Here is a 25,794-nt window from a genome sequence, read left to right as displayed (position 1 = left end):
GTTTTTGTAATTATGATAAGGATCAATTTAATAGAAAAGCACCTAACCATTTAAAGAGAGGTTCTAGTACTGAGATAAATGGATTTACTACTAATAATCACAGTAGCCACTTACATTTTCACAGTACTTAATTTCAACCAAAAATCAGTACGATTTTGATCTACTTTGATATACAAATATTGAATCATTATGTTGTATACCTGAAACTAATGTAACGTTACATCCTGATTATACATCAGTAAAATTTTTCTTCTAATTTTCAAAAAAAGGAATTTTAAATCTGTTTTAATAATCCCCTTTAGGTATCATATTAACAAGAATGTAGCTGCTTGATCTGTTTAAATGACTCTCAAAAACAGCTGCCTGCTTTTTGCAGGAGTTGAAAGAGAAGATGGATGAACTCCTGCCCTTGATCCCAGTCCTAGAACAGTACAAAACGGATGCCAAGTTAATCACCCAGTTTAAAGAGGAAATCCGGAATCTGTCTGCCGTCCTCACTGGGATTCAAGAGGAAATCGGTGCCTATGACTACGAGGAACTGCACCAGAGGGTGCTTAGCCTAGAGACCAGGCTTCGTGACTGCATGAAAAAGCTGAGTGAGTACAACATGTTGTGTTTTTAAGTGGTTTCAATGAAAACTGCATTCCTACGCTTTGCAAATAGTCATGAATACCTATTACAGGGAAACCGATGCCTGCTTTCTAAGTGTAAAGTAAGTATTCCTCAATGACTTAAGCATGCCTATGTAATCAGTATTATTTAAAGGTTGCCTAATTTTCAGAGCACCCTGTTACCATTTGGTGACTTGAAATAACACAATTCTATTGGCTATATGATAATATGGGATGGTCAATCATTGCTTGGCTAGAGGGGAGGAGAGGCATTTTTGGTAGTGGAGAAAGTTAGAGGCTAGGAAAAAAGTTACCCTGGGACCAAATATGAAACAGCAGTGATTAAATCAAACAAAAGCAATTCCTCTATTATAGACAGTGGCCATCATTTGGCTGTTCTGATCCACACAAGAAATAAGAGGGAGACACTTACTCAAATACATATTCACTACTTTGCAAAGGGCCAAGCATGCAACATGAGATATGGACTCTAGCTCTTGACTCCTAATGGTTCAACCTGGTCTAAATTCACAAACTCTTCCATTTTATTCATGAGGTAGTAATTTTTCAGATGAAATCATCCTGGGACTAGTCTCTAACTTAATGCAAAATAAATATGCGGACACAAATTGAATAAAGAGGAATTATTAAGTTCATTTAGGAATATTATTTTAGGTGCCGACATGAAGTAACATGACAAAGAGGGCAAGTCAATGACCACAGGAAAGTATTCTCCAAAGGAAAGAAAAACTTTTCTCAAAGAGAAAATAAACTAAAAAGAGGAGTGAAGAATTTGGAAAAGATCATCAATTTTTATTAAAGACATCTCCAGAGAGTAAATGTAAACATTTGAAATTTGAATGGCTGACAAATATTTTAAAAACTATTTTACAAATGCAATTCAAATGAAAAAAAGAGTGAAGATATCAAAAGTTGCATTCAGTACAGTTAAAAATGTGGGAAATCACCACATTAGAGGCCCCACTACCATTATCCCAGGGTTTCCAAGAGATTCCAACAAAATTACTCAGAAGACAATTAACGTAAGCCCTAAAGCTTAACACAGGAACCCTCAGATCTTTATTCCTCATCAGTCAAGGCCCACTTTTTCACCTTAACTAGTTTACTAACAATCATGACTCCAGTGGATTCCATGACTCCCATTCTTGCACCCCTTCACACATTGTTCACATTATTGCCAAAAGGATTTTTTGAAGCCTCAATCTGAAATTACCTTGCACTGCGGAAAATCTCCTAGACTCCCTTACATCCTGTGATACAGTCCACAGCTTATGCGGCCCTCCCTACTTCTTCCACCTTGCGTCCTGCCACTCCTCCCCTCACACGCTACATCCCAGTCATGTGTGTTCTCTACTTTCTCATTGCAGGTGTTGTGATGCTGTCCCTTCTCCTGAAAAAATTTTCCCCCTGCTTATCCTTTCTGTGTCAACACACTTGCCATATGAGACAAACTCCCATTCATTCTTCAGGTCTCAGTTTAAATGTCATGTCTTGCCACACTCCCTCACTGCTCTCCCGATGTATACTATGTGCCCCAGCTAGGTGCTCCCAGACCCTGATAGGTCACCAATGATTGCACTTTTCATGCTTCATTATCATTGCATGTGTAACTGGATGGCTATCTTCCTAGATTTTTGTTCCATGGGAACAAGAACAATGTCTATGATACTCGCTCTAAATCGCATATTCCCCGATGCCTAGAAAACTGCCTAACAAAGAAAAATTACTCAATGAGTATTTGCTGAATAAATTAATTATACAAGGAGTCATATAGTAACAATTTATAAATTTCAAATAATAGATATTAGCTATTTCAAGTCTTATTTGAAAAAAAAAAAGCTTTCTTAGCCACATATTTCAATCAGGTGGTATAGGACTTACTAAGACTAAGCTAAGCAAAAGTTATTTATTTGACGTATCACTTAAATATTTCCTTGTATGTTGTTCTTTTATAATTGTTATGAAGTTTACAGCTAATATACACTAGGTAAATATTACTGACATAAGTGAATTCTGCTATATATTTTTTAATGTTTATTTATTTATTTTGGGAAGGGGGAAGGGAAGAAAGAGGGATAGAATCCCAAGCAGGCTCCACCCTGTCAGCACAGAGCCTGAGGCGGGGCTCAAACTCATAAACCCCGAGATAATTACCTGAGCCAAAATCAAGTCAGACACTTAACCAACTGAGCCACCCAAGCGCCCCAAGTTGTATTTTATTTTTAAATCATGAAATACCTTTGGCTCACTGTACATGTTACATAGTTTGCCAGATGAAGTCTCCACCAAACTAGATAAGAAGAAAATCTCAAGGCAAGACTTGTTTGAGTGCCCTCAATATCTAAGTTACTTTGGGGGTTACAAAAAAATATCCAGATGCATTCTTATTAGCTCAGAAAATATTTGATTAAAGATTTTCTGGGGGCACTGGGTGGCTCAGTTGGTTAAGCGTCCGACTTTGGCTCAGGTCATGATCTCACAATTTGTGGGTTGGAACCCCACACCAGGCTCTATGCTGACAGCTCACAGCCTGTTTCAGATTCTGTGTCTCCCTCTCTCTCTGCCCCTCCCCTGTTCATGCTGTATCTCTGTCTTAAAAATAAACATTTAAAAAATTTTTTAATTAAAAAAATATCTATTTTCTGTAAATGACAGTGCATAGGATTGGTCTGTGTAGGGCTTTACTTGCTTTGGAAGAGGACTGGTTGTTACAGATGAATCTCTCTAGAGCCTGAGAATCAATTCACTTGGTTGTTCCTAGCATCTCACAATAAACCAAAGCCATCAACTTTGTATACTGACACCAGTTATCTGCTAAGTATACATGCAGTCAACTAAAAGAAGGACAGGCAATAGAATAGTTCTAGCTAGTAAACACCTTGAACCTTAAAGGGTGCCAGTCAGGTTTTTGAGGGACTGGCATGGAATATTCTTGGAATGTATTCATTTCTAACATACATTCTGAGTTGACTCAGCTGGAAATAATGTCTACCACAGTTAGAAAATGAAATCTACACAACTCTCAGCTCTTTCATAATTCTGCTTGTTTTTTTAGTCTACACGTAACTCCTACACACAGCCTCCTTCAATATTGAAAATGGTATTTGGGAAAAATGGTTTTGATTTAAGTGGACACAAATTCATCCTATTCCTCCTTACTGAACCATGGATAATATTTCTATGGTGTCCTTAAACCTTAGGACTGCAATCCACAATATATAGATTTTTTTAACAACAAAGGTTCTTTTTATTAGTTTTCCTTCATAAACAACGAAGTTTGAAAGAATGTGACTGTCAAATTAACTGCATTAACTAGTTAATATTTTGTTTTATTTTAACTAATCAAAAACAAAATCCAGCAACTAACACAAATATTAGACACCAGTAAACAGTATTCAACTTTCTTAATGAGATGGTTGCTATTTGAATTGATATGACCTTACAAGAGACTGGAAGTAATTTTCAGATGTTATAAACTCTTTCCTGGATTATTAGCAGCCCTCAGATCCCTACTTACCTAGTAGAGAGACCAGTGGCTCAAACAATGACTGTAAGTCATTTATGCTTTTTGTCCCAAGAACTGGATACTTTTCTACGTCACACCATTTTTATGTCCAATAGCAAACCTACCTACTGAGAGTATCCTAAGCAATGAGGATATTTATGATATTTATCAACTGGATCATAATCGTTAATTACAAAGTAAAAAACATGTTCAGGTAGAGACAGCCCTAATGCTATGAAGTATGAAGTCACATCGTCCTTGAAAAATGAAGTAATCTTCATATTGTCCACTTAAAACTTATTCCAGTTTGAAAGGGAGTATCTCATACATATATTCCCATAAGAAAAACAAACATGATTGTGAGTGGTGTCTTAAGATCTAGTTTGATTAATACTACTTAGTATTTATACTTGCTGGAAATTAATAAAGATTGGATCAAATCATCTTTTAACACCATGCCTACTATCAACTCATAACTAAATGCCCAATTATCAACATATCAGATCACATTGACTCAGAAAACAGGTATTAATCAACATCAGGACCATTAACAGGACATGTAAAGAAAAAACAAACATCAGGAGTTGAGTGTTCCAAAAGCATCTAAAATTCCAGTTGCTTTTGGATCTGCAGTGGGACATTGGATAATTATAGTATCCTCAATATAGTAAGAAGAGCAGGAAGGCTCATCCATCAGCGGCATCTTCATTCTTCACAAAAGCCTTTCAACACAAACAACCAATTAGCAGAGGGCAGAAATGGATTGGGGAAACAGAATAAAATTTCAACAATGATGAATGCATTTCCACTCACCTTTTCAATGAATTTGCTTTTAGGGAAAATGTCACACTGTAGATCACATAAATTTAAGATACTGAAAGACAAACTAGCTTCATTGCCTGCAAGGTCTAAGTTACTCTTAAATAGTAAATAAGGTGAAGGAATCACAAGTCATTGAGAGCACTAGGATACCATTCAGCTTATTACTACTAGAGAGTTAAAGTTTTGGAGAAAGTAGAAATTATGGGGGGAGGGGAGGGCTTCAACAGTAATGCACTCTCGGGGCCTGAATGAAGTAATGTTCTTTCTTAAGCGCTTAATTTTCTCCTATGAGAGACTGAATAAAGTCCCCTGTGCTTAATCTTATAAGTATCCCATTCTTAGACATGCAAAATATAATTATACGCATGTGAGAATCTGATGGAAAAAGCACACCTAAAGCTCACACACACACCCTGAGATCATCAACAGGTGTTTAATGTGGATTATCATCAGCCCTCTGCCCCCCTACTCCCTCAAGTTAGTTCTACTTTAGGGCAATGGTGTGGTGCCATCTAGTGAAGCACAGGATGCCATCTTTCTATTAACACTAACAGTTTTGAGGCTTCACGTTCAACAGAAATATCCATAGCACTCAAAACTTTAGGTCACAAATAATGACATTTGGTTACTCTTTGCCATGTTTATGCCAAATTAAATTTTAAAAGGGAAACCAAATTGTCTACGTGTCAATAGTCTTATTTGCTCATTCAGCAAGTATCTATTGACTCTCCGATATGTGCTGCTACTTTGGTAGGTATTTGGTGATACAAAGATGAGAGGCAGACTGTCTCCCTCTACAGTCAAGAAGCCTGCATTTCAGTGGCGACAAGGAGCACAGAAGTAGCTCACTACAGCAGTACTGAGAGATACTGCTTGACTAGCAGTATGGCCAGCTGTTCTAAATGTTTTAAGTCTAACTGCTGCAAGAACTCTGGGTTAGGCAATATTACTGGCAATTTATACTCAGTTTAAATTATTTTACCAAAAGTGCATGTTAGAGGCAACATATTTAAATCCAAGCCCTTCTGAGTTCAAAGGCAGATTTCTTCCCCAGCTTTCTTCCTTGATGTAGAAAGCAAGGAGCCAGAGAGTCCTTTTTTCATTCTTCCCTAAACCTCACCTACATACACTCACACATCATTCCTCTCTCCAACCAATCTCTCAAAAACACCTCTTTCCTGCTTCCTCACTTCTACCACCCTAATCCAGACAGGCCTTCCTCACGCTCTCAGTTGCATTGCCACAATGGCGTCCTACCCACTCCCCTTTACCTGAAGTTATTCCCTCTCCACCACAGTAGGTGTTCAGAGTAGTCTTTTCCAAATGCAAATCTCGTCATATTACACCTATGTTTAAATTATTTTCTTTAAAAATTAAATCCAAATAGCTTTTCATGGTCTGTCTTGATGACATGGCTTCTGCCTAACTCTCTGGCCCTTTTCTCACAAGTTTTCCCCATGTATTCACTGTAAGTTTTAACCATCCCAATCTTTCAGTTCCTTAGTCATGCATGCTTTCTTATCCGGACACTGACCTTCTTCTCTCCTTTCATGGAATGCTCTTCCACTTTACCTATCCAAATTCTAATGATTTTGCATTTTACACGAGATACCAACTTTTCTGTGGAGCCCTCTCCGACTGCTCCTTTATATGGCTGGCTTCTCCTGGCATAGTCTTCCACATTCCCCTGTCCCGCTTCTCATGAAACTTGGAAATTTTCTGAAAAAATGTGCCATTTTTTTAAATTTTTTTAATCTTTACCGCCTTAAAAACAAGTTGTCCTTTCTCTGTGAGGTCAGGGGCCATCTAGGTCTTATTCCAGCTGAATTAAGTATCATAAAACACCCATAACATAATGGGTAAAAATTAGTGTCTACAGAGAGTTTGAGAGCAAATATTTTCAAAGCAAAAAGCTTTATGTTACTTTCGACAAATAAATGAGGCTATGTCAAATATATAAAACATCTGTATCTTTTACAAAACCAAAAATCTTTTGGGGAAAAAAAGACAACAAAAGCACATCCTTTTTTCACCTTTGTTTCTGTTGCCATCTGTTCTTTCTTCGTGGCAATGCAACATTTCACTATAAAACACATGAAACTATGGTCTACCTAGCACTTAAAACAAGTGACATTGAAAATCTCAGTGAAAGCAGGAATTAACAGAAAAGTCAAACTGTGAGATTTAACTTGGAAATTTAATAGGGGAAATTAACAAAAATAATCCCATGGATTAAACTGAGATCTTCAAATGAGTCCTTCACCAAGGACAGCCCTACACTCCCTAAAATTCTAGATTGTAACACAGAATGCAATTGCTCCTACCCATGTACTTGGTGATGACACATTCTTCCAGAATCCCAGAACCTAGTTATTTTAGCACGTTTTTGGGTAATAGGTATATTTTACCATAAACTTATTTATTATTTATATTCCTTTTTATGTCCTACATTGCCCTAAATTATAACTAGATTATAAGACGTTCAGGGATATAAAAATTGTGCTTTCAGAGGCAAGCATCAGCTGCCAATTTATTTGGGATTTCATAATACAATTAGTTCTTCATTCAATCTGGATGTTACATAGGCTTCTCCTTAAACCTATGTTCATAGTATAAGCTCTCTTCCACAAAAAGTTGACACAATTTTAAAAATATTTCGTGAAACAAATCAAGACAAATAAAATGGTCACTTTCCTCAGCTACCTATTGAGTATATTTATCATTATACAGAATCATACACATGCATAAACGTCCATTATAATTAATAAGTTTAAAACTGTTAATTTTGGAAAAGTGAAAGTATTTAGAAATATATTACTCTTGATCTTTTTTACTAGACACCACTGAAAATTCATTCTAGTGCCGTCTCCGATACTACATCGATTATATCCATCATGATCACCACCTTTCTCTTAGCAGTATAAGGGTAGGATTAAATATGCAAATAAAAGTTTAAGTAATACACACAGGTTTTACTATACTTTACTGAATTTACTATGTAAAGTAGGGACAAACTTATTTTAAGTAGCTTTAATAGACTTTAAAGATCAAATCATATCTACTACTTGCTAAATGAGTTCCCCAATGGCCTTACGTAAAAAGAAACAACATAATGTCATAAATATATTCACTACTCCATTTAATTTATTTACATGGGCATAGCCTTAGGATTTAAATCCAGAAACTGTTAGTCCAGGATATTAAAAATACAATTATATATTAAAGAAATAAACAAAAGACAGATGGTTTTTATGCTTCGTTGATCCAAGCAACAGATCTGCTGAATCCCAAATGATAGCTTTCCCCAAGCCACTGATTGATAAATACGGATCGCAACTGATTATAAAAAGTTTAAGATCTACAAGTCATCAGAAAATAAAACAGTCACTTTCCTCAGTTATTTGCATATTTTGTGACCATACATAACCATACACATGCAATATATTACAAAATGCTAATATTTTCATGTGTCTCACTGTAGACGGAGAAGCACAGCAGGATAAAAATCAGTGAAGCAAAACTCTTAACTTCCTTCTTTGCCATCCACTTTTGCAGGAACATTTGTCTTCCAGGCATTTGGGGGAAATTATCCTTTCTGTCTGGCTTTGTCCTCATGAAAAGTGAGAATGAAATAAGAAAGATAATGATTTATTTGAACAAAAACTAGTCTATGGGAGCCAAGAACTAGAAATGACTTCTATTGTTTATTTTACTTTTACAATTTCTGCACTCCATCAGAATCTGAAAATACCTTTGTTTACTTAACACTAAGATCCATAAAATTATATCTAAAAAACCAGCCATTGTTTATAAATTCCTGAACCTTAGTTTTTGGATGAATTTTAGCTTGGAATCAGGTAACTATTTGGAAGATAAACTTCAACTGGAAAGAAATCAACAGTGAGAGCCCTGCTTTTTTTGCTTCCCAAGAGTAGATGATGATGGCAACAACCATGATCACCCTGATGGTGTGTATGTGTTTTACCACAACCACAAATACCACCTTCTTCTCAGCAACATATAAAAAAAGTCTGTCCATTCCATGTCCAAAGTTCCCTTAATTAGAATAACAAAATGGCAAGCCTCAGAACTTCCCTTTTGGAGATGAGGAAACTCCACTCCACAGAGTAAGTGCACTATCCAATTTTACATGAGATTTAACGCTGCAGCTTGCATTAGGAACCAGATTTCCTAACACCCACCTCAGCATTCTAACCTGAATGGAATATACTACACAAACAACATTTCCTTGGAAATTTTCTGGGAATTTGTGGAAGTAAAAACACAGACACCTCCCCAACCAAAAAAAAAAAAAAAAGTATAGAAGGACAGAGCATGGTTACTCATGGTGCCTAAATAGATTAAACCACCATCCACTCATGGGGTTCATTTGTTTATTCTTTTCCATCTCAGTTTCTCCCTCTCTACTAGATTATGAAAAAATTGTTTGCCTTTAGGAATAAACAGTAGCACCAGCACAATAAAAAGTTCCCATGGCCCAATATTTCTCCACCCCCATCTCCCTGTTGCTTCTCCTTTGAAAGAATCTTCAATAGTGCAGCTTTGATTTACAGTCTTCAAAACCAATTGTGATCCAGCTTCTGTTCTTAACACTGTCTTCATTTGATTCTTGTCATCACCAGTGACTTCTTGTTACTAACTTCCATGGTCATATTTGTTATCTTATTTTTATTAGATATCTCAGTGGTATTCCCCCCAAGTCAGAACTTCATCCTTCTTAAAAGGTTGTCTTTTCTTCCCTTAACATGACACTATTTTTAAGTCCCATTTGTAGCTTCTTTGGGGCTCTTTTCCTGGGTTGCAATGCCCCAGAGCTCTGTTCTAAATGTCTTTTGTCTTTTCTGTATATACCCTCCAAGGCAGTATTTAGCCTCTGCCTTTCACTAGACTGTCAAAACTGTGTCTCAAAGGGTGTCTCTGCTCCCTAGATTTTTATATTATCTTCTTTACCCCTCCACTGGCATGCATACTAATCATGAACAACTTAATCTGAATTCTTGATCTTCTCTCTCAAACCCATTTCTTCTATAATCACTTCATGTGAGTAAACGGCACTACAATCTTCCCAGCTGAACAAGCCCAAATTTGGATGTTATCTTGGACTATCTTTTTAATTTAAGGTTTTCTTCAGTTTCTCTTTTCACTTTACATCCTAGCATCTCTTCTGAAGCCAGTCCTATCAACGTGATCCCAAAAAAACCATAACCCAAGCCATCTACTATTTTCTATCCCCGACACCACTTCCATCATCTCTCACCTGGACAAATGAGCCAATCTCTTAATTGGTCTTTTCTTCCTATACTGTACTCCCTCTATAATTAATTTCCATTATACTAGCTAGAGTGATCTTTTTTAGATGTAGCTCACATTCTCTCACTCCCCCCATCTTCTTACAACTCTGATAGCTTCCTATCATAGCTTGAATAAAATACAAATACTCTGATTTTACAAGTTTATTTTTTGGAACACCTCTTCAACCTCTTCTACTTTTCCAAGTGTGCCCTAGACACACTGGCCTTTTTTTTGTTTTTAATTTCTGCTTCTCTTGCTCACCAAGTATGCCCAGATATAGAGCCTCTGCAAAAACAGTAAGAATAATATTTTTTTAAAGTTGTACACACGCATGTGTGTATCTTCACGTGTGTGTGTGTGTGTGTGTGTGTATAATTTAAACTTACCAATAACCTTGTGAAATAGATATTATTACTGTTGTTATCCATTTGACACTAGGATGTTAAAAACTGTAAAAGATCCCTGGAGAGTAAGTGATAGAATCAGGATCCAAATCTAGACAGTCAGATTCCTTAATTCATACCCCCAGCTTTAAGATGCTGCCTTCTCCTAGCTGATCCACTGTCTGAATGGCCTTTCCTTCAACTTATGGTTTCAGGGCTTCTTGTCAATTAGATCTCAGATTAAGTATCACCCTTTCTGAAAGGTCCTCCCTACTCATCCTATCTAAAACAGCCCCAGAGTCACTATCAAATTATTCTATTTAAATATCTGCACTAAAATTTTTCCTACCTGATATATTCCTTATTTGCTTCTTTCTTTTGTCCCCTCTTTCTTCCCATCAAAATGGAAGCTTCGCCAGAAAAAAAAAGGTGTCCTTTCTTTCTTACCATTGAAATTCTAGTACATAGGAACAGTGCTCCATGATCATTAAATCTCAGCTTGATAAATGAATGACTAATGAAATGAATGAGTAAATAACTCATTTAACCTATTATTTTAAAATGTTTTGGGGCGCCTGGGTGGCGCAGTCGGTTAAGCGTCCGACTTCAACCAGGTCACGATCTCGCGGTCCGGGAGTTTGAGCCCCGCGTCGGGCTCTGGGCTGATGGCTCAGAGCCTGGAGCCTGTTTCCGATTCTGTGTCTCCCTCTCTCTCTGCCCCTCCCCCGTTCATGCTCTGTCTCTCTCTGTCCCAAAAATAAATAAACGTTGAAAAAAAATTTATAAAAAAAAAAATAAAAAAAAATAAAATGTTTATAACTTTAGGATTTTAATGTTTCGCTTGAAGTGTGCTTTGTAGATTAATGCTATAAAATTTCATTTACTCAAAGAATGTCACTGTGCGATGGGAAGTGACAGTGGACCCAGGTCAAACGCAGGTGGCACCAGGAATATAGAGGCTGGCACTGCACACTGTGAGTCACTGGGCAGATGGGAGATAGCTAATAGGTGACCGACATGGAGGAAAATGATGGAGAGAGGAGTCACATAGAAGAATCAAAGAATGTAAAACACAAAGTTCATAAATGTTCACAGGAATATCTCTGGCCAGAGACTTATATATAAAATATCTTTATTTGGAACCAGAGCTTACATGGTTTCACATGCATATTTTTAAAATGGTTTATATCTGAGAGCACATGGGTGGCTCAGCCAGTTAAGCATCCGGTTTCGGCTCAGGTCATGATCTCACAGTACATGGGTTCAAACCCTGAGCTGGGCTTTGTGCTGACAGCTCAGAGTCTGAAGCCTGCTTTGAATTCTGTGTCTCCCTCTCTCTCTGCCCCTCCCCTGCTTATGTTCTGTCTATCTCTCTCTCAAAAACAAACATTAGAACATTAAAAAAAAAACGGTTTATCTCTAACTTAAAAACCATTCACTGAAATGTCAAAGTTTACAAAATTGTATTGATTTACTAAATAATAGAGAGAAGTTTCCTTCACACAGACAACTACCAATAAGACACATATGTAAGACCAAATAGGTCTAATCAATACAATTGCTAAATGTGTCCTTTTAGACCCTCACATTTTTTTTATAGAAAATTAAACATGGGAAACTAACTGAACTTGCTTGTTTCTATGTTTGACAGTTAACAAGTATGTTTTGTAGGAAACTAAAGGTAAATGTGGCTTAAAATGAGATAAATTTCAAGGAGGATTATCTTAATGGAAACAGTGCCATTATAAGTTTTAGTACTCAGGGCTGGCTTTCTACAATTCTTATTTAATATCAACAGATATTCAGTGCACTTGATGCTACATCCTTTTCCTCTCAATGTAGTTTTAGTCTAAAATAACTTCTTTAAATTTCCTTGTCTGTTGATTGAAAAAAGAAAAAGAATAAAATAAGAAATGGGAAGGATAAGCAATGGTATTTTGAGAAGCTACAACATATGGCCCTATTTTGTCTCCCTATTCCCCATATATCCCCAGCACCTAGCACAGTATTGGTACTTAAGCTCTCAGGAAATGGTTGTTAAATGAATAATTATTTTACATTTAAATATTAAATATTGGGGGTGCCTGCATGGCTGAATTGTTGAGCATTTTACTCTTGATTTTGGCTCAGGTCATGATCCCAGGGTTGTGGGATGGAGATTCTATTCGATCTCTCTCTGCCCCTCTCCCCCACTCTTGCTCTATCTCTCTCTCAAATAAATAAATAAATATTAAATATTAATTTTATTCTCTAATGTATTTAGATAAAATGTCTATTGCTACAAGAAGAAAGCCAAATCATTTTTAGTTTATGTGTCAGAAGCTTTTAAGTCCTGGTGTAAGTTCTATCTTAATTCCTCGTCTAAGTGATCTAGGCTCAGCAGTATCCCTCTGCCATATGGATACAATGCTGGGTAAATCCAGACACCACAGAGGCCAAGACACCCCAAGTGCTGTCAGTTTTGGGAAAGGTTGATTATATGAGATTCTTGGCATGATTCCTAGTTCCAAATATAGTTCTTATACAGGTTTTATCTATCCAACTCAATTCATATTAAAGCTATGTTACATAAACTGAGTCCAGAGGCTCATTCACACCCATAAAATGAATCAGCATATGCAATACACACATATCTGAGGCATATATTGACTGTCCTGCTTTGTCCAAACTGTGCTTCAGTCATCAGGCAGTAGACCTATGTTAGGGGAGGTGACTTTGCTGATAAAGGTTGAAAATCTCACTCTGAGTTTTAATGATATAGTCTGGCCATCTAAAATGTTAAGTCAAACTCCGTAACTATAAATTCTCCATTCACTTTCAGTATTAATACAATTTGAGATCAGTATAACTTCTTACTGTGTTTTCACTTGGCCATTTCCTCTGGATATAAGGTGTTATGGAAATGAACATTCCATTATGTTCATGTTTCATACGGAGACATTATACTGATCTATATCCAGATAAGTTTTAACTGACTTCTGAGATTTCAGGTATTTTTTTTTCAAAAGTTCATTCATCTTTAAAAGATACTTTTCACTCTTCCCTTTTGTGGCCATCACTGAATGCCAGTGGCCAAAATGAAATTGAATCCCTTTGTGACTTCTGACTACAGCAGGAACTGTAAAAGGCATTTCAGTGCACCTTCACACATCAGCAGGAAGTCGATGTCTTCCCCTCTTTCCAAAAGCTCAGACAGAAGTACAATGTTCAACCTATGCCCTTACAAAGAGATGATAAGGTGCAGGTTGTATGAAGACACTACATAAGGTCAGCAAATTGGCAAAGTAGTGCAGATTCACAGGAAGAAATATATAACCTACACTGAATGAGTACAGTGGGAGAGGCAAATGGCACAACTATCCGTGTGGGCACTCACACTAGCAAGGTGCTTATCGGTAGACTACAAGTGGATAAAGATTCTCGAACATAATAAAGCTAAATCTTACCAAGTAAGAAAGGAAGAGGGCAAATATAAGGAAGAAACAATTGAGAGGTACAGGAAAAAAGTAATCTTATATACAACTTCCAATAAAAACTGTTAAAAAATAAAACTAAGATATTTTCCAAGAAATTTTAGACTCCTGTGCAAAGTGGGTCATGTTTTTCCTAGGTCATAGTCATTAGTTTGAAATAAAATGCACACCATTTCTCCTTGAATTACATGCATAATACCTCTTAGTACAGCTCCTACACATGTACTAACAAATGTAATCACCTATTAACTTTTAACCTCTCTACGAAATAACTGATGAATGTAATTCCTGGTAAGGATCCTAATTTTTTAGGATTGAACTAATTAGAGGGAAAGGTTGCCATGTCCATTGTGAGAAGGAGATGCAAGTTTAAAAAACACAATTTCAATCTGGTTCTTACAGGATTAAAGCCTAATTAAAAATCAGAATAATAACAGGTTTCATTTCTGGAGACTATTTCTATCTTCAATTTCCATCTACTTCCTGAACTTGCATGGAAGCAAGGCATTTAAAAACCTGGAAATTATTTTTCAATAGAATATATATAGATGTGATTTTTACTTTTTTAAATTTAATGCCTAATATTAAGTTTTTACAACTGTTTTAACTTTTAAAATTATAATTTAATTACTGTATGGACATGGCTAGAAAATTATATGCTTAGAATAAAAAGCAAGCCTCCTTTCTCCAGGAGCAACCACATTTCAGTTTAACTTTAGGGCTTCAGGTGGTGAAATCCAGACCTCTAACGCTATGTTTATTTTTCCTTTTTTTTTTTTTAATCAATTTTGGACAACATTTACTGACTTTTGCTCTGCAAAATGCAGACTTAAGTCACTTAGCCAAAGCCACTTCCTTGTCTCCTCATTATATGCTTTTAGGACTATTCACAGTTCAACCCTTAGCAACTTTGTAACTTCAAGCCTCCTATTTAAAACTTTATTGTTTTTTCAACAACTACAGGAAAGCTCTTAACACCCTATTTTTAAGTATGATGTGAATTACATCTCCATTCTTTCTTTCATCTCTTTTCCTAATTTTTAGTTCTTTCATAGTGTGAAGTTTATTCTTCTGGGTTATCATGGTTGGAAACATTTTGTCGTTCCTATAATCACAGAATAGATGAAATATTTATTAAGTATTCTGTAATGAGTTCATGGGCTGATTCTACAAGCCAAACATGAGTTTTATTATTTGTTATTTATGTCATTATTATGACCATGCTCATGGTGTTCTTCTGGAGTTCAGTGGTAGACTCTGATATATTCCTTTTCTCTAAAAGTCCAAGGTCATATCCGTGCCATTCAAAAGTGAAAATTACTACAGTTAAGTTCAAATAAATTTTCTTTTTACATATGTACTTCAGTAATTGCCTTCACTATACCCACCTTTTCTTAGAGGATCTCACCTAATATTTCTGTATCAATTCCTCTTATCTCTGAGACCTCCTTCCTGCAGATGTTTGTTCTGGACTAATCTCTCTCCAGGTCTACTGCACAGCTGTCCTTCTTGGGCAGGAAGTTACTGTTTTCCTGATCTCATGCCTTGCCCTATCTTGGCTTACTGTTTATTTTGTTACAGTATATCCTCAGGTAACTTCTTAAGAAAAAGTACATTGTAGGTAAACTTTTGGCAAGTTTTCATGTGAGACCAGATCCTTATTTTATTTTCCTCTGATTTTTTTGTCCTTGAATATACTGATTATTGTCTTCCAGCATCCAGTATCGCTAAACCCAATGCCAATATAATTCCCATCTGTTTGCACGTGACCAATTCCCATTCTTTCTCTGAAAAAGTTCCAATGTCTTCTCTATTATTAATCTAAAATTTCAGTAATTTTTTTTAAGAGTAAATCTTTTTCCATTCATTAGGGCATGACCTTTTTTAAAAAAAAATTTTTAAGGTTTATTTTTAAGAAAGAGACAGACAGAGCATGTGGTGGGGAGGGACAGAGAGAAAGAGAGAGAGACACCCAGAATCTGAAGCAGGCTCCAGGCTCCAAGGTGTCAGCACAGAGCCCGACGCGGGGCTTGAACCCACAAATATAGGTATCATGACCTAAGCCGAAGTCAGATACTTAACTGACTGAGCCACCCAGGCGCGCCCCTATGGCATGACCTTTTAATCTGAACAAAGGTTTCCCCCACTATCTCAGATTACTACAGAATTCCTATGAAAACTTTCCAAAGCCAAAATGGTAGAAAGTAAAGAAGCAATTACTATTAATGTATATGGAAATTTCTAAGCATTTCCAGACCCAAAAAAATAATCTCTCAGGTTTTTCTGATCCCTTAGGGCACATCTTGCTAACAGATGCTCAAAATAAACCCAGATAAAGCACGAATGCTCTTAGACATAGTTCAAAGCTATGGCAGCTTGATGGTAATATGCCAAGTGTGGTTCCCAGGGAACCGTATGGTAGTATGAACTCCCAGGGAGTTTGGTGATGCCATTCTCACTTCTAGGGGTAACACAAACTTTTGAAGGGCAGAGGATACCTGTTTTTAGGTTTGGTAACTAGGGAAATATCCTGTATAATTTCTTTGATAATTTACTTTTTCTCTCTCCTTTCATTCTAAAAACTTGGCCTTCAGATGTAGGAGCTTCTGGGTTGATTCTACATGCATCCATTTTTTTTCTGTATTGTCTATCTTTTTGATTTGAGACCGATGTTTATCTTCCAACCTATTTTTTAAAATGTACTATTTTTAATTGCCAGTAGCTCTTTTGTGTTTTCCTTTTACAGTGAACAGTTTCCAGTATACAAAACTCTACAGATACTAGGATCTCTTCTCTCTGTATTATCTCTCTTCTTACGGGGTCTGTTTTCGCTGCACTTTTAGTCATTCTTGTTGTAAGCTTTTTGAAAACGCATGCTTACCTTTGCTTATCCATTCATTTTTAAAGATCTGAACAATAAATCTACTTGGAAACTGTATTTAGGTAGGGCTTGTCACTCTATTCCCTAGTGAGTAAGGTAGGAGACTACCAATGTCAGAATTCAAGAGCCTTCATTCTGGAGCTCCAATGCCTACATTAGTTGCCCTAATCCTTTTCAAGTCTTTAACACAGATTTGTAGATTTTTTAAAACTGCCTCCTGGGGTCCTGGATCTAGGGATGAAGACAGGATCAACTGCTCTTCAGGCATGCTTTCAGTGGTGGCCTGCTTTCAGGGCCCTGTATCAACAATACCCTCACAGGAACCGTTTCCGAGTCCTTTCTCTTCTTCAAAGCAAAGCAGCTCCCTTCTTAGCACTTGCCTCCTCTGCCTGGACACTAATGCATCTTATCTTATCCTACATCTTTAATTACCACACTCCATCACCTTCTGCCTTTTAGAAATTGGTTGAAGTTTCTTCTCCACTGTCTCTTATACCATTCTCTCTGCTTTGGGCTTTTTTCCACCCCTGTGTTTCTCCTTTATTATCATTTTAATTAGATCTTAGACAAGAAAGGAGATGAAAACATTTATTAGTCCATCATATTTAAGCCAGAGTTACTTTCATATTTTACCTAATTTATCTACTTCTGTTTTGTTTAATAAGAATTCATTATTCATGCCTAAGGGGGCAAATATGTTCTGTGGTGTTTTTCAGGAGATGGGATATCTTCCGATTCCAATTCACTTAAGATTTTCATGCACTTATCATCCATGAACTTAGAAATATTTACATAGGACATCATTAAAGATCATATTATTTTCATTTACTGTGCTTTAAGAGAACATACTCAACAAGATTCATTCAGAATGTATTTGTTTTTGTCTAGTTCAAACTGATACCACTTACCCGTATACTGTTCCTATGTTTACATCGAGTTGATACAGTCTAAACAAGTTTAACCCAACAATTTGCTATTCAATATAGATAATGTCATAAAATCTGTTTAACTATGTGCCTAGTTTATCATGTATAAGGAAACTAAATTCATTTATATGAAGTATATAAAAATGCCATCATATCTAATTTCTTTCACAAAAGGAGAAAAAAATGTATTCCATTCAGGTTTCATGAAGTGTTAGAGATTATTAAATTTGCAGTTATCACTGAAATAATACAAAATATAATGTTATCACTCATCATCTTCCTACCTGAACAGCTTAGTATACTGCCAGTTACTAATTATTCTTACCAGAAGCATATATAGAGAAAAAAGAGTCAAAATAAACTCCAAGCTAGAGAGTTAGTTATGTCCTTGATTTGCTTTAGGAATCTTTTTTTTTTCCTTGAAGTTTGTTTATTTTTGAGGAAGAAAGAGAGAGAGCTGGGGAGGGGCAGAGAAAGAGAATCCCAGACAGGTCCCACACTGTCAGCACAGAGCCCAACAAGGGGCTGGATCTCATGAATTGTGAGATCAGGACCTGAGCGGAGATCAAGAGTCAGTCATTAACTGACTGAGCCACCTAGGGGCCCCAGCAATCTGTTATCTTCCAAATACATGGGAATAGGAACTAACTAGAAATATAAATTCCAAGGATAGGCAGAGAAGGGTGGAAGAAACACTGAACAAACAGAACAACAAAGAAAAAGTAGGTTAAAAAAAACATAAAGGGGGGAAAAGGGGGTGTAAATGGATAGGATATTCTTTTAGACTAAAGGTCAACATCGATAGGCATTCATATTGCCCTTCACAATGTGTAAAGGTCACTTTTAATTTTTGCTATTTAAAGTCTTTTAAAATGCCTGGGTTTCTGTTTGGTTTATGTTTTGTCATTTATGAAGTCTGAAGCTTTCCTAAAATCTTACACTTAGGGTGATAAAAATATAATTTTTCAAGAAAGTCATTAATTTTTCATGTGTATTACATTGATTGATACTCTATCTTTCACTGCATGTGCCTACAGGATCTGGAGGGCTTGAGTTTTTTGTGATTTTGTGTTTGTTTGCACCTTCAATGGCTGCTGTATCAGGCCCTGCCATCTGCACAAGGCATACCCTTCAAAACTCTACCTCTTTCAGGTAGACTGAATTTTTATTGTATGTTCTATAAATATATCTTCCAAAGGAGCTGCTCATTCACCAACACAAACTTTAAATCAGCTTACAGAGTTCTTTCTGGCCTATATCAATTGTCCAAAATCTCAAGGCATGGGGTGGAGGAGGGATAGGAGAGCAGGTGATCAGGTAAACAGGCCCGTGGTAAATTTGTTTATTTTTTCTGACTTCTTTATTAAGATGAAGCAGCTGCTAAAGTGGTATAAAGACAATGGCTTTCCTCACTATTTCTTTCCAGATTGTACAAATCATTTCCCATTTTAAAACACCCATTCTTGAGATTTAGAGCCCTGAAAAAGCCAAGTACTCATGGTTCAAATTATAGTTAAATGCACAGTACCCTACATGAATGATCATTAATTCAGAATATGTGATATTAATCTCATGGTTTTGCTTTGTTTCAGGATCCCTTTCTTACTCTTGAAAATCGTATGAGTGTGGTGGGAGTTTGACTGTGGTTTAAGTATGTGTGTTGCAATCATTGTTCATGTTCACCCAACATGTTTATGTTTTTCTAATTTCAGCATGTGGCAAATTGATGAAAATCACAGGCCCAATTACAGTCAAGACATCTGGAACCCGATTTGGTGCTTGGATGACAGATCCTTTAGCATCTGAAAAAAATAACCGAGTATGTTGCTTCCACAAATGTCTTTGCTTAGGATTATGTTTTATTTGCACTTTATATCGATTGAACTATTTGTTTTCTTCAGGAATATTAGTTTCAACTTGAAAAGTGTTTGCAAGTATTCTTAGTTTGATAACATTAGCATATCTACAGCAACCTTATTTTGGTAAAATGTTCCATCTTACAATTCACAAGTCTAATTGCTCTAATAGTCTGTTTTATGCTAGGAAAAAATGCTTATTACAAGTATACAAAATTTTCTATATACTCCTTCTAAAACCTGTTCCTTAGCGTAAGAAAAAAAATAACACTAAATGACAAACTCAAGAGCTAACCAATTTGCTAAACAAGGTGAAGCATCTCTGGATTCTAAAGGTAATTTCAAAGTCAATAGCACTGAAACTTTTAGGGTGCATTTTCATAAGCTCACAATGCCTGTATTAGGCAAATCAACATACTGGAAACCTACCACAGCTCTACTTACAGTCTATTACAGAATTCAGTTTACATTAACATTCTCAAGGGTTACATCCAAATGAGATTAGTAGCTAAATTAGTAAAATAGTTTCACTAAAGAGTAGTTGTACTTATAAGGCGATCCAGTGAACAAGCATTATTAGAAGTTTCTATGGTATCAATAAAGGAGAAATAAATTAAATGTGTAAAACTAGACCATATATTTTTCAGAGCAAAAGATGGAATAAATTTGCTGCAGGTGGTATTTTTTGCAGTTACCACATTGCACTGATTGTAAAACTGAACAAAGTGATGTGATTTGCATTGACACGTGTTTAGTTCACTCGGTCATATGCACTGAATGGTCAAATAAATAAAAAGGGCAAAAAGAAAATCAACTTCAAAGTAGTAAAGTCAGTTGTTTACTTTCCACATGGAAAATGCCACTATTTTTGCCTGTAGTACTATCACATTGTAAGAGGTCACCAGTAAGATGATGTGGTTTCCAGATCCTGAGAACAGGGATATTAATATATGTTGACTCTGTCTTTATTTTGGAATTCTCAGAAAATTACAGAGTTTAGTCACTCCTTTTATTTTTTCCCCCCTTTTCCTCAGGTCTGGTACATGGACAGTTATACTAACAATAAAATTGTTCGTGAGTACAAATCAATTGCAGACTTTGTCAGTGGGGCTGAATCAAGGACATACAACCTCCCTTTCAAATGGGCGGGAACTAACCATGTTGTCTACAACGGCTCACTCTATTTTAACAAGTATCAGAGTAACATCATCATCAAATACAGCTTTGATATGGGGAGAGTGCTTGCCCAACGAAGTCTGGAGTATGCTGGTTTTCACAATGTTTACCCCTATACATGGGGTGGATTCTCTGATATCGACCTAATGGCTGATGAAATTGGGTTGTGGGCTGTGTATGCAACTAACCAGAATGCAGGCAATATTGTCATCAGTCAACTTAACCAAGATACCCTGGAGGTGATGAAGAGCTGGAGCACTGGCTATCCTAAAAGAAGTGCAGGGGAATCTTTTATGATTTGTGGGACACTATATGTCACCAACTCCCACTTAACTGGAGCCAAGGTGTATTACTCATATTCCACCAAAACCTCTACATATGAGTACACGGACATTCCTTTTCATAACCAATACTTTCACATATCCATGCTTGACTACAATGCAAGAGATAGAGCTCTTTATGCCTGGAACAACGGTCACCAGGTCCTGTTCAATGTCACACTTTTCCACATCATTAAGACTGAGGATGACACATAAGCAAATGTAATTTGTTTTCATTTATCTAAACAGTGTCATTTGTGATAAACTCTATAGAATCCCTTCTGTTGTTCCTTTATTAGAACTTCTCATCATTTCTCCAAAGCATTTTTTTATTATCAAGTTGGTTTTTCAAAAATACAGCTGAGCCTGTCTAAATCAGCCTGTTGGAAACACATCTTAACTCCTAAATTTACAGGGCCTATCATGTCCTTGTCATGAAAAGCACTAAAAAGAGTTTAAATGGCTAAAGTCATAGTTTTGCAAAAGATTAATGATCTGCCTTATATTAGAGTCAGAGACTAATGATGGCTTAAATGCATGAATGTTTTTTTTTTTTTAATCGTCATTTTTTACTGTCTTTTGCTCTACATCAGGAAATATTTTGGTGGGAATTAGGGGAAAAAAAGCACTTTCCTCCCATTTCTAAAAAAGATTTAAGGATTTTATTTATATGGAAAAATTATAGTACTCATTTTGCTGTTCTAGAATTCTCTGATGCGGTGCTGTACAGTCATTTTTAAATCTCTTGCTAACATTTTATTGGCAATATGTATTTCTACCATTGCAACCACCATTGTGCAATTGTATCTCTTCACTTCTGTGAAAGTAAGTAATATTTTTTATAAAATACACTGAAGTTTAATCTCAGTAATTATTATGGGCCAATTTTCAAGTGTGGTCAAGAAGGAAACATCTTCAACTTAACCCTTTATTTAAAACTATAAACCAGAAGAAAAAAAAATCAAACTAAATCCCTTACGTAGAATATTTATATTACCCCAGGTTTATCAGACCACTAACACTGAATGCTAAAACTTATTCCGCAAGGATGAGTTACTCTGTTCACTTCACTGAAAGCAACCCTTATTGTCGCTCGCAAAAAATGCAACAGAGTCAGAAAATTTGGATTTGACTGGATTTTACTCATTTATTATTCAACTAAACAAATTTTGTTCTTCCTAATATATAGTGTTGTATCTTAAGTTTTTACACACAACTTGCAACTTGTGTCAGGAATCTGAAAGTACATGAAGCACATAAAAAAGACTCTTAGAAAGAAACTTCCTGTGATGTCATCTAGATTTACATTATGAGCTGTAGAGGGTTACTGGCAATATCAGTGTGAAAAAAAATAGCAAGACTTGGAAGTTGACTGTGCGGTTTAAATGTACAAAAAACAATTCAGAAAACAAGATGAGAAAGCAACCCTTTGTTACCCTGATTCGCTATGTGTGCAAAATAATGTAACCAAAAAAGAAAGCTTTAGTAATATTTTATGTTAATAACTCCAAAAACATAATCAGTATTTATCACACATTTCACTGAGTTTGGACGTACTTTCCATATATTAAGAATACTTACCTAAGTCAGTTTTGCAGAAACTAGTGTGGGTTGGTTTCATAACTTAAAAAGTATATTCTATAACAAATAATGTATAACTTAAATTGTGGTAAATGTTTAGTTTCACACGTACATACTAACAACTTCCTTTTAAAGTAAGGATATAATAATTCAGATAAAGCATTGTGTAAAAAAAAATGCTAACACTTAAGAGTAATTCATTTCAAATGTCACAAGTAAAACATACTTCTCAAATATCTCACTGTCAAAGTCATAGGATTAAATAACTCACTCTCGAGACTGAAAGTTTAGCAAAGATTTCTTTTCCTTTTTGCCTACAAAAAGTTAGCATGACTTAGTGACCACTCGGGTCCTTTTGCAAGGTTGTCTTCTCTTTCAAAATGTTTATATGAGTTCTCCTCTGTTTTTGAGAGTTAGAAAATTTAGGGGATTCACTTGCCATTGTATACACATCACAAATATAATCAGCCAGTACTTTGTATATCAAGAGTTTGTATGAAGAAAGTCAATTTCAAAAATGAATGAATTTTTAAGGAGATGGCCTCTGATGGATATCTGGGTCTTCATTACTTGTTTTTGTTTTTTTTTAATGATGTAATATAGTGTCACACACATTTGAAACCTGAATGATCACAGCTTTTTTGTGAGATGTGCAGCTTGTAAAGCACTCTATTGTTTTCTATGTAAGGTTTCATCACCATATCCAATTTACAGTGTATGTGCTGCTAGGGCAAGCACAGATTTTATTATTGTCATAGAGTTTAAAATGTGATTTGCATTAAACATTTACAGTTCAAAAGCATTTTTCTTAATAAATTATCAGTTTTGTGCCTGAAATAAGAACTTACTCTAATCACTTTTTTTTAATCTCAAATTTTATGAGGGAAATAATATTTTTAAATCACCTACATAATCCAATCAGTAAAAAAAATCCGAGCTCAGAAGTCTTAATCCTAAATGAACTGTGCAACTGGTATTTTCTGAATTAATCAGATCATTAACAAACTGCCATGTCATTCAAGTAACAACAGAATCATGGTCTGAGTTTATGTGACATCTGGATTTGTGGCATTTGAATCACAACACTTATTATCTAAACTCACATCTATTAGTTCATAAAATGATAGTGTTTTTAGTATATTATCAATATGTAGGGTAAAAGAAAATAATGGTAGATGCCTAAATATAACATTATAATTGGATAAGATTTACCGTAAACTCACAATCTTTGGATTTTATCACCGTACTCAGTCATTTCATTTTTGCAATCCATAGTACTCCTTCTAATGCAACACTGTCTTCAGAAATAATTTATTCCTAAGAAAATGGTCTTTATACCGGAAAATATCTACCAAACTTACAAGTATAAATTTTTCCAACAGAAGAATTATTTTTTAATGTAACTATATAAAGTTTTTCTTATGTTCTCCTAAAAATAAAAGGTATTTTCCTACTAAGGTAAGTGTTACATATTATAATCCTTTATTTTCCTTTTTTTCCCCAAAAAACAAATTAAAAAGAAAAATCCTACTGGTCTCCCTACCACTCAGGATTACCAAATCATTTCTGCAAATGCTAAATTTGAATGTAATTGATAGCAAAATTTAAAGTATCCCTTTGAGTTAGAATCAATATGAAAGATAGACATTTCAGAGTTTCTAAAAGCTATGCCTTCTAAAAATATATATCAGATACTTTTGTAAACAGAATTTTAAAATGGCATCTTGCTGACTTGACAAGGAAGGTATGATTATATCCTTTATGTACACCTTGAGTTCCTAAGGCACTATAAAACAATGGACATTTACAGATAGTTACTTTGCCGTCTCCATCACCACATGGTAAGTCGACCACAAGAAGAACTACTATAAAGTGGTCTACCTCTCACTATAGGCAGGGAGCATTAAATTAAAATTTAGCTGTTATAGGATGACACCAAGCCTTAATCTCTGACTGCTCATAGCTAGAAATAGTCATTTCTCAAAAGGCTCAGAGGCACTAAATATCACTCAATTCAGTAGGCTGTATCCATACTGAAATTAAGATCATGGAACGGTTTCTGGTTCTACAATTAAGCAAGCTCAGCATAAATAAATCTCTTAACTAAAATTTTTTCATAATGAGTGACTCTCCAGAGAAGGTCTGGGGGCTTTATAAAATATATTCTTTTGAATTGAGCTTACACTGGAAAAAATACAATAAAAACATTAGCTTATGGGAGAAAAACTAACTTCAAATTCTTTTAGCTATTTTTCTATAAAATAATGAATTCAACTGATGACAGTCTATTGAATAGAAAATTGTTCTACCCTTTAACCAATCAGAAAGAAAGCCTCCCAAAATGACTTTACCAAGCTGATTTATCTGATTCCCATCTTAAAATTATGTTATACAGTTTATCCCTTTGGGTTGAACAATTCCATTACGCTTAGAGGAATTTTAATCCTGTTTAGAGCCTGCTTTGTCTCCAAAATGTCAAACCAGATGGCAGAAAACTTATCCCCTTTGAAGCTCAGTTTATTGATTGTCATATAAGCTTTACAAGTATAAATTCTTATTAAACACAACTTGGAAACGATATAACGACATAGAATTGTACCTTGCCAAAAGTACACAGTACCTTTCATAACTACAACCATCTTAAAACATTAATCCTAGTTACAGATGTGAAACAGCATGGTAAATGTGGAGAAGTTATCAGGAATACCTTAGTGCTGCAAGAAGTTTCTTGATAAACCATACACACAAATGCAGTTCAGTACTAATTTGCATCCCTACCAGTGCCATAGTCTGCCTAGAAGAGCTTGCACCCATTTTCTTAAAGAAAATAAACTAAAATATTGCCATAATATATCATTCCCTACTGCAGCCAGACCTGGAAGTATCACATTATCAGCAGACATTTCCAAAAAATGAATATTTATGA

At 35.6% G+C, this 25,794-nt stretch overlaps 1 protein-coding gene and 1 pseudogene across 2 annotated transcripts in view; both read left to right on the top strand.

The window, feature by feature from the left end:
- OLFM3 (olfactomedin 3) overlaps nt 1-23,711 on the top strand; it is a 189,986-nt gene extending 166,275 nt beyond the window's left edge. For both annotated transcript variants that reach the window (XM_011284827.4, XM_003990375.6), the window contains exons 4-6: nt 377-596; nt 19,648-19,754; nt 20,826-23,711. In XM_011284827.4, the coding sequence (XP_011283129.1) occupies nt 377-596; nt 19,648-19,754; nt 20,826-21,503 (1,005 nt within the window). In that variant the 3' untranslated portion in view covers nt 21,504-23,711. The remainder of the gene's footprint in view (nt 1-376; nt 597-19,647; nt 19,755-20,825) is intronic.
- LOC123379392 lies at nt 12,807-19,575 on the top strand (annotated as a pseudogene).
- Nucleotides 23,712-25,794: the final 2,083 nt, after the last annotated feature.

Source organism: Felis catus, chromosome C1 (genome assembly GCF_018350175.1).
Source record: "Felis catus isolate Fca126 chromosome C1, F.catus_Fca126_mat1.0, whole genome shotgun sequence".
NCBI lineage: Eukaryota > Metazoa > Chordata > Mammalia > Carnivora > Felidae > Felis > Felis catus.
Note: the sequence above shows the minus strand (reverse complement) of the source record. Positions and strands in the feature narration are given on the sequence as shown.